Source organism: Schistocerca serialis, chromosome 10 (genome assembly GCF_023864345.2).
Source record: "Schistocerca serialis cubense isolate TAMUIC-IGC-003099 chromosome 10, iqSchSeri2.2, whole genome shotgun sequence".
NCBI lineage: Eukaryota > Metazoa > Arthropoda > Insecta > Orthoptera > Acrididae > Schistocerca > Schistocerca serialis.
The window spans coordinates 126,311,221-126,329,421 of NC_064647.1; the positions used below are offsets into that span (position 1 = coordinate 126,311,221).

The following is an 18,201-nucleotide window of genomic DNA, read 5'->3' on the forward strand; positions in this document are numbered from 1 at the left end:
TATATCTTTGAAACCATTCGGAATAAAGCATATGTCCGTATGAAGTTCTTGAACAGAATCACCTATCTAATAATGACTCACTGCGTAGATGTATACGTACGAAAGATACTGATTACTGTAGAGTGGTCCCAAATGAGTAGGTGCTGTATACTAATGTGCATTCATTGTACCATTCTGTTGACCGGCTTGTTGTTGTTGTTGTTGTTGCGGTCTTCAGTTCGAAGACTGTTTTGATGCAGCTCTCCATGCTACGCTATCCTGTGAAAGCCTCTTCATCTCCGAATAACTATTACACCTTACATCGTTCTGAATCTGCTTACTATATCCATTTCTTGGTCTCCCTCTACGATTGTACCACCCACACTCCGGTACTAAATTGGCGATCCCTTGATGTCTCAGAGTGTGTCTTATTAACTGATCCCTTCTTCTGGTCGTGCTGTGCTATAAATTTCTTTTCTTCCCGATTCTGTTCACTACGTCCTCAATAGTTCCATAATATACCGTTTAATTTTCAGCACTCTTTTGTAGTACTATATTTCAGAAGCTCCTATTCTTTTTTTGTCGAAATTGTTAGTCTTCCATATTTTACTTCCTTAGATGGCTATACTCCGTACAAATACGTCCAGAAAGACTTCCTAACACTGAAATCTACATTCGACGTTAACAAATTTCTCTCCTTCAGAAACACTTTTCTCGCTGTTGCCAGCCTACGTTTTATATCCTCTCTCCTTCGGCAGTCATCAGTTATTTCGCTCCAGAAATAGCAAAACTCGCCTAGTGCTTTTAGTGTCTCTTTTGCTAATCTAATTCCTTACCATGACCTGATTTAATTCGACTGTATTACATCGTCTTTGTTTTGCTTTCGTTGATGGCTACCTTATATCCTTTAGGACACCGCCCATTACGTTCAACTGCTCTTCCAAGTCCCTTTGCTGTCTCTGACAGAATTATGATGTCCTCGGCAAACACCAAAGTTTTTATTTCTTCTCGCTGAACTTTAAGTCATATCTCATTTTTTTCTTTGGTTTCTTTTACTGCTTGGTCAAAGTACAGTTTCAATAAGATCGGCGATGGGCTACAACCCTGTCTCACTCCTTTCTCAACCACTGCTTCCCCCTTCACGCCACTCGACTCTTATAACTGCCGCCTAGTTTCCTGTACATGTTGTAAATCGCCTTTCGCTCGCTGTACTTTACCCCTGATTACCATTCTCTAGCCGAGTCTAAATGTATAGTGAAACGACAAAAGACAAAGCAGCGAGCGAGCCGGTGGCACGTGCGCTCGGAGAAAGTCTGCAGGCGGCCGGTAGCTTCCCGCTGGACGAGTTCTCGCGACATTCCTCGCAAAAGGCGCGCCCACCGCTCTACGCCGTCTGCAGTCCGACACAGAAATCGACGGCCACCGGAAGCGCGTGCACGCACTGGCTTGGAAGTCACTTAGGCGGTTTCGCAATCCGCTGGCCATTTGGGGACCGGCGGTGTCTCCCGCATCGCCGAGTCCACCGCCGGAGAAAGTCGCGCGGGGAAAGATGATTTAATTTCTTCCGAGGCGCGTACGTCTCTTTCTCCCTGTCGCCCTTACCGCCCTGCTTTAAGCGCCGAAGAAGTTTACAGGTGATCCGACCACCTGTGACACTCGCCCGCCAACTGGTTGCTCGCTCGAGAGAGATCCGGGGAAGTTAGCCTTACGATATGCTGTGGACCGGCTTCGATCTCGAAAACTTGCCCCTTTCCTGTGCGCGGGAAACTGGGAGACCACCGAGCAGGTGGAGGGAGCGTATATATAGTGGACGAGGGGGCTGGTCAAGGCATCAGTTGACGTCCTCTGGCAACTGGCAACGACTCAAGCAACATGAGGACCGCTGCTCTGGTGAGTGCCTGGGTGTCCCACAGGGGTTCGTTTCGGAACCAATAGTCTTCAAATACGCTATTGGAAGTTTATTAAAAGTGCTATTGCACTTAAATCAGCTGTTAATGAGAATTTCTAATATTGCTAGTAGTTTCAGTTGTCAAAAATCATCGTCAGACACCTGCAATACATAAACTGTCAAAAATTTATAAAAATCAAGAAAGACAATTGCTCTAGAATCATGCTTGTTTTTTAACCACAGTATCAGTACTGATACGTACACGACGTTCGCTCCCGTTCTACATATCGTGAAAATCGCAGACTGAACATGAGGAAGTAATACATAAACTTTTAATATTATTCAAATTATCCAAAGCGTCAGTAATAAAACAGAACTGCACATCCTAACCGCAGTTAGTAAAGTATTGGAAATATTTCGTAGTAGCTGAGGCTATTTTTGAGAATATCTGCAAACACTGTGGTACCATCTTCTGAAAACAACACTGTATACGTTACGAATGCTGGGCTCCATGTGGTTCCCAAGTTGTGCAGCGACAGTAAACCATAGAATTACCAAGTAAGCAGCAACCAGTCGCAAAAACATGTTTCCATTATTTACTTTTGCAAATCGATTTCAACAGATGGTTGTTAACCAGTTGAATTCGATTTGCAAAAGTAAATAAAGAAAACATGTTTTTGCGACTGGTTGCTGCTTACTTGGTAATTCTACTGTATACGTTGCTTTTTCTTAATCAAAAAAGTGAATTTTCAATTTTTAGAAGTCATCGGTGACTGACTGATGTAAATACTTCTCACTAACTTTAACTTCATTGGATTAAAAGAACTTTTTCTGAGTTAATCCTTGCTCGAAGCGCAATATCCATTCAACCAGCTTTCGACGCGTAGTCTTCTGCTTTAGCACATCGAAGACACATATGATAAAACATACACTCACATACACACACACAAACACACACACACACACACACACACACACACACACACACACACACACAAGTCCGTATGCATACACGCCCCTGCACACATCCATACACACAGGAATCACACATAATTATTAGAACAAATGTATAAACATTTTTACGTTAGATCATTACTTATCTAACCATTACAAAGATAAATATCTATTTATATGAGGTTAACTAAAGGTATAGCCTAACTTTCAGAAAACGTTAATCACAAACACAAACAGAAAACATATCACGTGACGATGCGTCTGGGAACTCTTTATTTTCATGTTACGAATCATTATCTTCGAACTGTTCATAGTACAGTGATCAGGGGAAACATTTGGGAATAAAACTTATCAACAGAGAAATATAAACTCTACCTAACACAAATCGCACTCTTTGTTACGTCTGGCAATGTTATAAGTCACAAACATTGTTTGTGACTATTTGTTAGGGAATAGTGTTCTTCCATCCACACTAAACTTACGTACTTACAAAGCTCTTTTAAAGAGCACTATCCGATGTGCTAAGACATATGCTTTCATCACTACGACGAAACATGAACCCTGTGCTCTTCCATGCTTCAGCGTTAACGCTCGCGATTTCTAAACACCAGATTTCTTGAGAAACGGACGGCAAGAGCTGGACCAAATCCCTGGATGCCACAAAGTCTGCACCCAACTGTACTAGATTTTTATTTCAGAGGGAGTTTGACATCTGCGACGTATGGAATCCCGCTGTAAGATGCGGAGGGGCATGGGGCGCATATTTTGTAAAACTGTGAGCTGTACGCAGTCGTACGGGGATACAACAGCGCATCCTATGCTTAAAATGACCTCTTCGTGATGTATGTAGCTGTGCTAACGGAGCGCTGTTTGAACAATTCGTGTAAGAAAGGATTTCAAGCGAAATAGTGATACGTTCCGTCCCTGAGCGTTTTCAACCATTACAGCACTACAAAGAGCTATGTATAAAATCAGACCTAATATAGAAATAAAGCGTTTCCGGATCTATATCCACGTAAAATAGTTTTTGTCAGCCCATGTATGGATACATTATTTTATGGAAACCACAGGAGCATTAGACATACCGAATTCCTCTTATGTGTATCAAAGTGTTCAGATACCATCTATGTGTTGTTTTGTGCTAGGCAGTCTCATGTGCAAAATGTGAACTCTTCCATGTAGATGAAGCAAAGTTACGTATGTTTCTGATGCTAGTCTCCATGTAATACAAAAGAAATCAATAACACAGTTTTAAATACCGTTTTTTCATTAAGGTAGGTAGGCCACAGCTGACCAAAAAGATATTCTATAATATTGGTTTCGATGTCACAATTACCCATGAAGTATCAAAATATCAATGCAGCATATTACGTAGTTAATTATATATATTTCAAACTGGACTAGTGCAATTTTTATGAAATTCCTATATCAACAAACAGTGCGTCCCAGAAAGAATAGTCAATATTGAGGAATATGACTGAACGATGCGAAAGAGTCTAGAAAACATGAGCTCTGAAATGCACGCCTTAAGAGCCATTAGCACTTCTTCGTCTCCGATACTGTGAAACAGATCTCCTCTACTGAAAGCTTTAGATTTTATTTTGGAAAGAAAAAATTGGCTGATAAACATTGACTCTAAAATGCATTCGTCAAGTGCAATGAGCACTTGTTTTGGTGGAAGATACGTTTTGCACAGTATCGAAGATGAGCGAGTGGTCACAGTTCTTAAGGTATGCACTTTTAGAGCCCGTGGTTACTAGACATCTTTACAGTATCAAAGATGAAGATGTGCTCTTAGCTCATGAGGTATGCGTTTTAGAGGCCGCATTTACGTGAGATTCTTGCTTCGAATGAACGTTCTTGCCATATCCCTGAATACTGACCATTCCTTCTGGAAGATCCTGTACATACTCGAAAAGTGACTGTACAATGCATGCTGGGGATCACATCGAATCAGTATTATCGAATTTCTGTGCTACTGCATTCTATTGATGGCATGCTTTCGCGATTGCGTTCGCGTCCTGAACATCATTCTCTTCGTTTATGTATTCTTGTTGCTGTGGTCTTTACTCCGAAGACTGGTTTGATGCAGCTCTCCATACTACTCTACCCTGTGTAAATCTCTTCATCTCTGAATAACTACTGCAACTTACACCCTTCTGAATCTGCTTATTGTATTCGTCTCTTGATCTCCCTCTGCAATTTCTACCATCCACATTTCCCTCCAGTGCTAAATTAGTGATTCCTTTATATCTCAGAATGTGTCCTATCGCCGATCCCTTCTGATAGTTAAGTTGTGACACAAATTTCTTTTCTCCCCAGTTCTGTTCAGTACCTCCTCATTAGTAGCGCGATGTACCCATCTAATTTTCAGCATTCCTTTGTAGCACCACATTTCCAAATTTTCTATTTCCTGCTTGTCTAAACTGTTAATCGTCCACGTTTCAGTTCTATACAAGGCTACATTCCACATAAATACTTTAAAAGGCTTCCTAGCACTTAAAGATGTATTATGTGTTAATAATTTCTCTTTTTCATAAACGCCTTTCTTTCCATTGCCAGCCTACGTTTTATATCCTCTCCATTTCGGCCATCATCAGTTATTTTTATACTCAAATAAGAAAAATTATTTAATACTTTATCTCGACTCCTAATCAAATTTCCTCGGCATCACCTGATTCAATTCGACTACATTCCACTGTCAATGTTTTGCTTTTGTTGATGTTCACCTTATAACCTCCATTTAAGACACTGTCCATTCCTTTCAACTGCTGTTTCACTCCCTTTCCTGTCTCTCACAGAATTGAAATGTCATCAGAAAACGTCTATATAGGGATGTCGTGTTACGCTTCGTTTGATTAAAAATTTAATCATTTTCGATTTTACGGAACATTCGCCGTCCATTAAAACTTACGGCATTCTGTTAGCCAAGTATTATACTTCTCTAACAAATTACATATTGGCGAAGATACTACGTGTGCTCGTATCTAGGTTAGTTGTGGATGATGTTGTACAGTGTCGAGAGTCGTTTGGAAACATACGAACATGGAATCTGCCATTTGACTTTGTAATCTTACCCTCCCGCACATCACTATTAAAATTCTCATTATAATCCTGCCTCGCGCATGGATGTGTGTGATGTCCTTAGGTTGGTTAGGTTTAAGTAGTTCTACGTTCTAGGCGACTGATGACCTCAGATGTTAAGTTCCATAGTGCTCAGAACCATCTGAACCATATCTTTCAACATCACACCGTTTTTACATTTTCCACATCTAAAAAAAGAACTTATAATTACATTGTTGGTGACAAACTTAGAAAGCGTCTTCTTCCATCAGAGGCATGCCCACCACTACTCAAATTCAGCGGTACTCACATTGTTGCAAAGAGTTTAGAAAGCAAAAGAGTGTACAAGCTTTCTTTACCAAAGGAGAATCTTTACCAAATTATATTATTATTTTATAAATAAATCCAGAAACAAATTTAATAATTACAATTGGATTGTACAATTAATGACGTGAATTTTAAGAATGTCAAAAATTTCGTTGTTTTTGTTGTTGTTGTTGTTGTTGTTGTGGTCTTCAGTCCTGAGACTGGTTTGATGCAGCTCTCCATGCTACTCTCCCAGTACCTACTGCAGCCTACATCCTTCTGAATCTGCTTAGTGTATTCATCTTTTGCTCTCCCTCTACGATTTTTACCTTCCACGCTGCCCTTCAACACTAAATTGGTGATCCCTTGATGCCTCAGAACATGTCCTACCAACCGGTCCCTTCTTCTTGTCACGTTGTGCCACAAACTCCTCCCCAATTCTACTCAATACCTCCTCATTAGTTATGTGATCTACCCATGTAATCTTCAGCATTCTTCTGTAGCACCACATTTCGAAAGCTATTCTTCTCTTCTTGTCCAAACTATTTATCGTCCATGTTTCACTTCCATACATGGCTACACTCCATACAAATACTTTCAGAAACGACTTCCTGACACTTAAATCAATACTCGATGCTAACAAAGTTCTCTTCTTCAGAAACGCTTTCCTTGCCATTGCCAGTTTACATTTTACATCCTCTCGTTATTTCAAATATTTTGATAAGAAGAGCAATTTTAACAATACATACAGATTGTAACAAATTAATTTCTTTGTATGCATTTTAGCCTGAAAGGTAACACATCCTATACAAAAACGTATGTAATTCTTTCAACGAAACATCCGAGATAATTTTGACCTATGCAAGAATCGATAGTATGCAAGGTATCCGTTATCTCTACAAAAAGAGTGTAATGTTAGAGGAGGCTGATTCTTTATAACTTGCATTTCTTGCTTGCAAGATGACCTGTATTAGTGAAGTTTGCTATGTTTTCACATTTAGGATTCTTCCTGAATTGTTAAAGATTCATTGAGAAAAAGTTCTATTCCTCCTCGTTCATCATAAAATGGGTGTGAGAAACGTTGCTCTGTAATTTTGTTCTTCTGATTACATCTACATCTACATTTATACTCCGCAAGCCACCCAACGGTGTGTGGCGGAGGGCACTTTACGTGCGACTATCATTACCTCCCTTTCCTGTTCCACTCGCGTATGGTTCGCGGGAAGAACGACTGCCGGAAATCCTCCGTAAACGCTCGAATCTCTCTAATTTTACGTTCGTGATATCCTCTGGAGGTATAAGTAGGGGGAAGCAATATATTCATCCAGATACGCACCCTCCCGAAACCTGGGCAGCTACACCGCCATGCAGAGCGCCTCTCTTGCAGTGTTTGCCACTTGAGTTTGCTAAACATCTTCGTAACGCTATCACGCTTACCAAATAACCCTGTGACGAAACGCGCCGCTCTTCTTTGAATCTTCTCTATCTCCTGTATCAACCCGATCTCGTACGGATCCCACATTGATGAGCAATACTCAAGTATAGGTCGAACGAGTGTTTTGTAAGCCACCTCCTTTGTAGATGGACTACATTTCCTAAGGACACTCCCAATGAATCTCAACCTGGCACCCGCCTGACCAACAATTAATTTTATATGATCATTCCACTTGAAATCGTTCCGTACCCTTAATCCCAGATATTTTGCAGAAGTAACTGCTACCAGTGTTTGTTCCACTATCATATAATCATACAATAAAGAATCCTTCTTTCTATGTATTCGCAATACATTACATTTGTCTATTTTAAGGGTCAGTGGTCACTCCCTGCACCAAGTGCCTATCCTCTGCAGATCTTCCTGCATTTCGGTACAATTATCTAATGCTGCAACTTCTCTGTATACTACAGCATCATCCGCGAAAAGCCGCATGGAACTTCAGACACTACCTACAAGGTCATTTATATGTATTGTGAATAGCAATGGTCCCATAACACTCCATATCAGAGTAAAGATGAGCTTCTGTGAAACGCGTGTTATCTTTAACGACAGCAGGTTTTGTTCGTGAGGAGTTACCAAGAAGCAGTTACTGTACACCTCTGTCTCAGCAGGTATACCTCGCCGCCGTGCTGGTCGCGTCAGCACTAGCGGAAGAGGCACGCAGCAGTTACACGGCCAAGAAGCACGACAAACGTGGCATCCTCAGCGGGGCGCACTCCATCGGCGACTTCATCGGTGGAGGAGCCCTTCTGGGCGGGGGCATCGGAGGTGGCTATATCGGCAGCGGTTTGGGCTACGCCGGGGGCTACAGTTACGGTGGTGGTCTGAGTGCCGGCGCCATCGGCCTCGGATCCGGACTCGGCGCCGGGTCCCTGGGAGGCGGCGGCATCGGACTTGGCGGAGGCGCCGTCGGCATCGGCGGGCCCATCGTGACAGTCCAGCCCACAGAGACCGTGGTGCAGACTGTAAGGGTACCGGTCCCCCAACCCGTCGCCGTCCCAGTCGACCGCCCCGTCCCCGTCCCCCAGGCAGTCCCAGTTCCGGTCAACCGTCCAGTCCCCGTACCCCACCCGGTGCCCGTCAGGGTCCCCCACCCAGTGCCCGTGTCCGTCCCCAGCCCCTACCCCGTGGAAGTGCCCAGGCCCGTGCCGGTCGCTGTCAACAGGCCGGTCCCCGTTCCGGTACCCCAGCCGTACCCCGTCCGCGTCCCCCAGCCGGTCCCGGTCGGAGTACCCCAGCCCGTACCGGTCCGCGTGCCCGTGGCCCAGCCCATTGCAGTCCCGGTGCCGGTCAGCTCCGGCTTCTCCGGTGGTGCCATCCTAGCCGGCGGCGGTCTCGGGTCCGGACTCGGAGGAGGCTATGGTCTCGGCGGCGCGGCGCTGTCGTCCGGGTACCTCGGCTCTGGACTCCTGGCTGGTGGATACGGCTCCAGTGGGATACTGTCGTCCGGTCTGTACGGTGGTGCCTACTCTGGCAGCCTACTGTCTGGGCATGGCTACGCTGGAAGCTACAAGAGCTACCATTAAAGCTCTCATCCAGCACTGAGGTGTCAGAAGACTGCCTTCGGTGGGGATCTCGACATCTGTCCCCAAATTAGTGAGGACGAGTGGACCAAACCATGAATTGGAGGTGGCTCCTAAATGGTGTCGAATGGGCTTTATAGTACCTGAAAAGCAGCTTTCTCATACCAAACAGCAGACCTCCACTCCACATTATGCCCTGTTTGTTAGTCTTCATTCACTTACATTTTCTTCATTTCATTAATGTGAGACTGCCATTCGATTTTCATAAATTTCGCCACTGATATGTAATCACTTTTGTACTTACTTAGAATGTATGTCATTGCTATGACTTTGCAATAAAGATACTGTTTTAAGTAGAAATTATTTATTTTTTAATAAAATCAATGCCCTCACCCGCAAACAAAAAAATGTTGAAATGTGTGTGAAATATTATGGGACTTAAGTCCTAAGGTCATCAGTCCCTAAGCTTACACACTACTTAACCTAAATTATCCTAAGGAGAAACACACACACACCCATGCCCGAGGGAGGACTCGAACCTCCGCCTGGACCAGCGGCATTCACAAACAGGAAGCCTTTGGTAAGTTACTGATGTCATTAAAAAAGATAGTTCTTTTGCGGATTTCTTCAAATGGACAGATCAGCAAATCAAGTTACATTTCTTTTTGCGTTCGTACATGAAAGTTTTAATAGTTCAGAATGATTCTACAAGTACTTAATGTCCCGTCAGTATGTTATTTAAGTCAAAGTGGAATCTGAGTTGAAGAAGGATGGCATAAGAAATCAACTTTCAGTTTGGTGTTTCTAAACGAAAAGCTTGCCTCCGTGTACACTACTGGCCATTAAAATTGCTACACCACGAAGTTGACGTGCTACACACGCGAAATTCAACCGACAGGAAGAAGATGCTGTGATATGCAAATGATTAGTTTTTCAGAGCATTCACACAAGGTTGGCGCCGGTGGCGACACCTACAACGTGCTGACACGAGGAAAGTTTCCAACCGATTTCTCATACACAAACAGCAGCTGACCGGCGTTGCCTGGTGAAACGTTGTTGTGATGCCTCATGTAAGGAGGAGAAATGCGTACCATCACGTTTCCGACTTTGATAAAGGTCGGATTGTAGGCTATTGCGATTGCCGTTTATCGAATCGCTACATTGCTGCTCGGGTTGGTCGAGATCCAATGACTGTTAGCAGAATATGGAATCGGTGGGTTCAGGAGGGTAATACAGAACGCCGTGCTGGATCCCAATGGCCTCGTATCACTAGCGGTCGAGATGACAGGCATCTTATCTCCATGGCTGTAACGGATCGCTGGTCCCCGGAACCAATCTGCCCAGCGGATTACTGTCGGAGTCCGGTGTCCCGCCAGCCTGCGGATGGTTTTTAAGCCGGTTTTCCATCTGCCTCGGCGAATGATGACTGGTTCCCCTGTTTCGGCCTCAGTTACACTATGTCAGTGACTGCTGCGCAGACACTATCTCCACGTACGTGTACACCATAATTAGTCTACCATGCAAACATTTGGAGTTACACTCGTCTCGTATGAGACGTTCCAGGCTGGGGTCCACTGGGGGCCGAACCGCACAATAACATTGAATTCGGTGTGAGGCGGCGGTGGGGTGGGTGGACTGCTGTGGCCTGTTATCGTGTTGTGAAACACTGAGGACTACTCCGTCGTTTCTAGGTCCCCAGTTCAATACACACTACGCACAATATACAATGCGTTGTAGAGAGTTTTGGATTACTTTCTCCTTATATAACATACCAGTGTTATAACCAATAAGCTACTTCACCAAATCTACGTTTGAAAAGTGAAAGAAAGACAGAATCAAAAGAAGCATTGAAAATTGACTAAATTCTTACAGATGTTTAGCACTTTCCTCACGACATTATAGTTTGCTGTGAGGTTTCTTCCAGCCTGTTTTCCGGCCTAGGAAGATGCGTAGATACTTTGGACCCTAATTCAATCTAATGAATAACAGTTTTTTCATTGTCTGGATCAAAAAAGACCTTTCTCTTTTCCGTTGTCGTCGAGAGAATAAAAATATAGTCTAGTGTTGTGGCTCGAGCAGCATTTTAACTGAATAGAGGTGCGCCACGTGGTTTGACAATGTTCGAGCCTGTATGGTGATTCCACTTTAAACTGTGTAGCATGAGCTCAGTAATACCAGTTGTGACTCACTGGTATTGCAGTCAGAGAATTAGGTTTCATTGTTTCATGAATTGCGGAGTTTTACATTTCTGAACACGTAATGCAAGGCGCCTACCTTTGCACTGCTTGGATAACATTTAAAATACACAGGCATTGTTAGGAAATTAGTGACAGAATGTTAGTTTGTTGCTCCTAATAAAGGTAGTTAAAGACCACTTTTGTGCAGTCCATTGTCAGTGGTACCATCCTTACAGACGCGGATCACTTCGGCAACAGTAAACCTGTACATCTAGTAGAAAAATCTCTGTTCCTGCGTTGGTAGCAAAGCCGTCACACGGGGTGGTAGTGGATGAACAGCTGCACACCTTACTGCGAAAGGTTTGTAGTACTTCGATGTAGACTGGGGCACCCAAAGGAAAGGTGATATGCGTCCTCTCCTTTTCCACAAGAGCAGAGGGGAGTTTCTACGGTGTGCAGCCTGCAGACGCGTCTACAGAAAGATTAGTGGTTAAATTTCAGTCTGGTTTTTAAAGAGGCGGGTGACCAGCCATTGGATTTGTCTGATATTTCGTCGAAGAGGCAACTGGCGGGTGAATTGCTGCTTACGTCCTGCCCTTGTGACTTGGTAGTTTTCTCCCATTCCGTTTTCTGCCATGTATCCGTATAGGTCACAGCCACAGCACGTATTTGCGATTGCAGTCCAGGTGCTAAGTTCTGTCACAACAGTTTCTTTGGCTAAGCGGTCGACAGCTTCCTTGTCACTGATCTCACACTGTGATTTCACCCAAGCGAAATTAACGGAGTGGCATTCACACAGCGACTCCAGCGCTTCGATAATTCTGTATACAATGAGGTTTTCAGTCAAGAAGGTGCTAAAATTTTGAAGTTCTGTTAGAGTGGATAATGAGTCACTGAGTAGCAAATACTGGGATGTTATAATGGCGAGCAGAAACGAATTACTCGTAACGCTACAAGTTCCGCGGTCATCGTATTTGCCTCTGATGCCAAGTTTGAATAGACCGATTGCAGCAAACGTGGTATGCAGTATGCGCTTCCGAAGGAATCACTGGTTTTGGAGCTGTTCAGTGTAAATATACCGGGTGATCAAAAAGTCAATATAAATTTGAAAACCGAATATATCACGGAATAATGTAGATAGAGAGGTACAAATTGACACACATGCGTGGAATGACATGTCCGACAGATGGCGCTTCATCTGGTCAGAATAGCAATAATTAGCATAACAAAGTAAGACAAAGCAAAGATGATGTTCTTTACAGGGAATGCTCAATATGTCCACCATCATTCCTCAACAATAGCTGTAGTCGAGGAATAATGTTGTGAACAGCACTGTAAAGCACGTCCGGAGTTATGGTGAGGCATTGGCGTCGGATGTTGTCTTTCAGCATCCCTAGAGATGTCGGTCGATCCTGATACACTTGCGCCTTTAGGTAACCGCAAAGCCAATAATCGCACGGACTAAGGTCTGGGGACCTGGGAGGCCAATCATGATGAAAGTGGAGGCTGAGCACACGATCATCACCAAACGACGCGTGCAAGAGATCTTTCACGCGTCTAGCAATATGGGGTGTTTTTTTGGTTCTAATAATACCCCATGTCATTCCAAGCATGTGTGTCAATTTTTAATTCTCTATCTACATTATTCCGTGGTTTGTTAAGTTTTCAAATTTATACAGACTTTTTGATCACCTGGTATATTCCCTCTGGATACTGTCCTAAAACCTGTGCCAAATTTTTAATGTTGAGGGCCATGGTTGAGAGTAATGTCAGTTATTACGTTCACCATAGACATTCTCAGTGCGAATGGAACTGTAAAACTCTTTTGTCGTTTTTTTTTCTTTTTTGGTCATCAGTCTGCTGACTGGTTTGATGAGGCCCGCCACGAATTCCTTTCCTGTGCTAACCTCTTCACCTCAGAGTAGCACTTGCAACCTACGTCCTCAATTATTTTCTGGATGTATTCCAGTCTCTGTCTTCCTCTACCGTTTTTACCCTCTACAACTCTCTCTGGTACCACGGAGGTCATTCGGTGACGTCTTAGCAGATTTCCTATCATGCTTTCCTTCTGCTTGTCAGTGTTTCCCACATATTCCTACCTTTTCAGTCCACCTACTTTTCAACATTCGTCTGTAACACTACATCTCCAATGCTTCGATTCTTTTCTGTTCAGGTTTTGCCACAGTCCATGTTTCTCTACCATACAATGCTATGCTACAAAATTACATTCTCAGAAATTTCTTCCTCAAATTAAGGCCTATGTTTCATACTAGTAGGCTTCTCTTCACCAGGAATGCCCTTTTCCTCAACTTTATCTACTTCGTGACCATCAGTCCTGATGATAAGTTTCTCGCTGTTCTCATTTCTGCTACTTCTCATTACTTTCGTCTTCCTTCGATTTACTCTCAGTCAATATTCCGTACTCATTAGACTATTCATTACATTCAGCAGATCAATTAATGCTTCTTCACTTTCACTCAAGATAGCAATTTCATCAAAGAATCTTATCATTGATATACTTTCACCCTGACTTTCAGTTCTACTCCTGAACTTTTCTTTTATTTCTGTCACTGCTTCTTCGGTGTACAGATTGAACATTAGGGGCGAAAGGCTACATCGCTGTATTACACCCTTTTTAATCCTACCACTTTGTTCTTGTTCGTCCACTCTTATTATTCCCTGCTGACGCTTGTATGTATTTTATATTATCCGTCTCTCCCTATAGCTTACACCTGTTTTTCTCAGAATTTCAAAAATCTTGCACCATTTTATATTGTCTTTGTGCTCTAAAAATTTTCCTCGAAATAGGCTTGGACTAGGGGAAGAAGAGTTCTCGTGATCCAGAAGTGTACAGTTAAACACTGTACTGCTGGCTTGAGGAGATTTGAGATTTTTAGATTCATATTAATTCCGTTTAAGAATAAATTTGATGTAGAGATACCGCCGGGGTAGATGAATTCCAAAATTGTGCGCAAGGAGATGTTGTTTAGGTATCAAGGTAAACTGTTCTTATAATTTTATCCAAGAGGGAGACATAAAGAGGAGTACTTTTTTAAATTAACTCCCAGAATTATTTATTTGTTAACCTACCTCCCCTCCTCAAGACCTGTTCAGAAACACAGCATACTTTCATGAAAACACAGCATCCGACTTAATAACAAACAGACACGGATATCTTTGATACACTACCGTAATACTGTAAACCGTTGTGGGCATCCAAATGTGCTGCTCAACGTGATGTCCATAGACAGTGATACGTTGGTCCATGCGTTGGGGAAAGAATTCATGACTGCTTGAATTGTTGCTTACTGAGGTGAATTACAAGACTGCGCGCTACGTCCCTACATGTTCCCTACAGTTGTTGGAGTAACTCGATAGACGACGCCTTTTGGGTCGCTAAAGAGAAAAAGTCCAGAGGTGCTACGCCAGGAGGCCGAGCAAGCCAATCCACTATTCCTCCACAACCGATCAATAACAGGATACGGTCGGTTGAGACCACATTGTGTACACAAGGCACTATCGCTTCACATCAGCCGTCCTGGTACTAAATAAGTATCTGGTGCGAGAAGGTTGGCATATGGCCTCTCGTTTAGGTTTAAATATGGGCCAATAATTGTAGTATCAAGCAGTCTACAGCAGGCATTAACTATCCATTATTGCAGATTTTCCACTCGTCTAGAGAAGCGTGTATTTTCGCTACATAAATAATGCATGTTATATATATACACTCCTGGAAATTGAAATAAGAACACCGTGAATTCATTGCCCCAGGAAGGGGAAACTTTATTGACATATTCCTGGGGTCAGATACATCACATGATCACACTGACAGAACCACAGGCACATAGACACAGGCAACAGAGCATGCACAATGTCGGCACTAGTACAGTGTATATCCACCTTTCGCAGCAATGCAGGCTGCTATTCTCCCATGGAGACGATCGTAGAGATGCTGGATGTAGTCCTGTGGAACGGCTTGCCATGCCATTTCCACCTGGCGCCTCAGTTGGACCAGCGTTCGTGCTGGACGTGCAGACCGCGTGAGACGACGCTTCATCCAGTCCCAAACATGCTCAATGGGGGACAGATCCGGAGATCTTACTGGCCAGGGTAGTTGACTTACACCTTGTAGAGCACGTTGGGTGGCACGGGATACATGCGGACGTGCATTGTCCTGCTGGAACAGCAAGTTCCCTTGCCGGTCTAGGAATGGTAGAACGATGGGTTCGATGACGGTTTGGATGTACCGTGCACTATTCAGTGTCCCCTCGACGATCACCAGTGGTGTACGGCCAGTGTAGGAGATCGCTCCCCACACCATGATGCCGGGTGTTGGCCCTGTGTGCCTCGGTCGTATGCAGTCCTGATTGTGGCGCTCACCTGCACGGCGCCAAACACGCACACGACCATCATTGGCACCAAGGCAGAAGCGACTCTCATCGCTGAAGACGACACATCTCCATTCGTCCCTCCATTCACGCCTGTCGCGACACCACTGGAGGCGGGCTGCACGATGTTGGGGCGTGAGCGGAAGACGGCCTAACGGTGCGCGGGACCGTAGCCCAGCTTCATGGAGACGGTTGCGAATGGTCCTCGCCGATACCCCAGGAGCAACAGTGTCCCTAATTTGCTGGGAAGTGGCGGTGCGGTCCCCTACGGCACTGCGTATGATCTTACGGTCTTGGCGTGCATCCGTGCGTCGCTGCGGTCCGGTCCCAGGTCGACGGGCACGTGCACCTTCCGCCGACCACTGGTGACAACATCGATGTACTGTGGAGACCTCACGCCCCACGTGTTGAGCAATTCGGCGGTACGTCCACCTGGCCTCCCGCATGCCCACTATACGCCCTATCTCAAAGTCCGTCAACTGCACATACGGTTCACGTCCACGCTGTCGCGGCATGCTACCAGTGTTAAAGACTGCGATGGAGCTCCGTATGCCACGGCAAACTGGCTGACACTGACGGCGGCGGTGCACAAATGCTGCGCAGCTAGCGCCATTCGATGGCCAACACCGCGGTTCCTGGTGTGTCCGCTGTGCCGTGCGTGTGATCATTGCTTGTACAGCCCTCTCGCAGTGTCCGGAGCAAGTATGGTGGGTCTGACACACCGGTGTCAATGTGTTCTTTTTTCCATTTCCAGGAGTATATATATATATATATATATATATATATATATATATATATATATATATATTTGAGAAGGCGCAAATATGTGTAAAGATAACGTCGGAGAATAACTTTTCAATCAATGACTGCCTGTACTGTACACAACATATCGTTGGAACACACGGCAGCACTTTGCTATAGGAACCTGTAATATATATGAGAAAACATTACTGAAGTTACTCTTCTGCTAACTCACATTCTCCATAGATTTCCAGCATTACTACCTTCTCCTCGTTTGTGTACATTAAACTCACACAAACCTTAAACTGAAAACAGTTGACTAAGAACCGGATGTACTTTCCTTGTGTTTCCCTTTGTTTATTGTCAGCTCCAACAGGTGTGCGACTTACGTTAACCCAGTGCTAGCACAGAGGAGTCAAAGTCAGTTTCAAAAAATGGTTCAAATTGCTCTAAGCACTATGGGACTAAACATCTGAGGTCATCAGTCCCCTGGACTTAGAACTACACTACTGGCAATGAAAACTGCTACACCAAGAAGAAATGCAGATGATAAACGGATATTCATTGAACAAATATATTATACTAGAACTGACATCTTATTACATTTTCACGCAATATGGGTGCATTGATCCTGAGAAATCAGTACCCACAACAACCACCTCTGGCGTTAATAACGGCCTTGATACGCCTGGGCATTGAGTCAAACAGAGCTTGGATGGCGTGTACAGGTACAGCTGCCCATGCAGCTTCAACACGATACCACAGTTCATCAAAAGTTGTGACTGGCCTATTGTGACGAGCCAGTTGCTCGGCCACCAATGACCAGACGTTTTCAGTTGGTGAGAGATCTGCAGAATGTGCTGGCCAGGGCAGCAGTCGAACATTTTCTGTATCCAGAAAGGCCCGTACAGGACCTGCAACATGCGGTCGTGCATTATCCTGCTGAAATGTAGGGTTTCGCAGGGATCGAATGAAGGCTAGAGCCACGGGTCGCAACACATCTGAAATGTAACGTCCACTGTTCAAAGTGCCGTCAATGCGAACAAGAGGTGACCGAGACGTGTAACCAATAGCACCCCATACCATCACGCCGGTTGATACGCCGGTATAGCGATGACGAATATATGCTTCCAATGTGCGTTCACCGCGATGTCGCCAAATACGGATGCCACCATGATGATGCTGTAAACAGAACCTGGATTCATCCGAAAAAATGACGTTTTGCCATTCGTGCACCCAGGTTCGTCGTTGAGTACACCTTCGCAAGCGTTCCTGTCTGTGATGCAGCGTCGAGGGTAACCGCAGCCATGGTCTCCGAGCTGATAGTCCATGCTGCTGCAAACGTCGTCGAACTGTTCGTGCAGATGGTTGTTGTCTTGCTAACGTCCCCATCTATTGACTCAGGGATCGAGACGTGGCTCCACGATCCGTTACAGCCATGCGGATAAGATGCCTGTCATCTCGACAGCTACTGATACGAGGCCGTTGGGATCCAGCACGGCGTTCCGTATTACTCTCCTGAACCCACCGATTCCATATTCTGCTAACAGTCATTGGATCTCGACCAACGCGAGCAGCAATGTCGCGATACGATAACCCGCAATCGCTATAGGCTACAATCCGACCTTTATCAAAGTCGGAAACATGATGGTACGCATTTCTCCCCCTTACACGGGTCATCACAACA

At 44.4% G+C, this 18,201-nt stretch overlaps 1 protein-coding gene across 1 annotated transcript; it reads left to right on the forward strand.

Annotated features, from left to right (window-relative positions):
- Positions 1-1,226: 1,226 nt before the first annotated feature.
- On the forward strand, positions 1,227-9,211 carry LOC126424598 (probable H/ACA ribonucleoprotein complex subunit 1). The gene is made up of 2 exons (XM_050087338.1): positions 1,227-1,407; positions 8,238-9,211. The coding sequence occupies exons 1-2, from the start codon at positions 1,227-1,229 to the stop codon at positions 9,209-9,211; spliced, it is 1,155 nt and encodes a 384-aa protein (XP_049943295.1).
- The last annotated feature ends 8,990 nt before the right edge of the window (positions 9,212-18,201 follow it).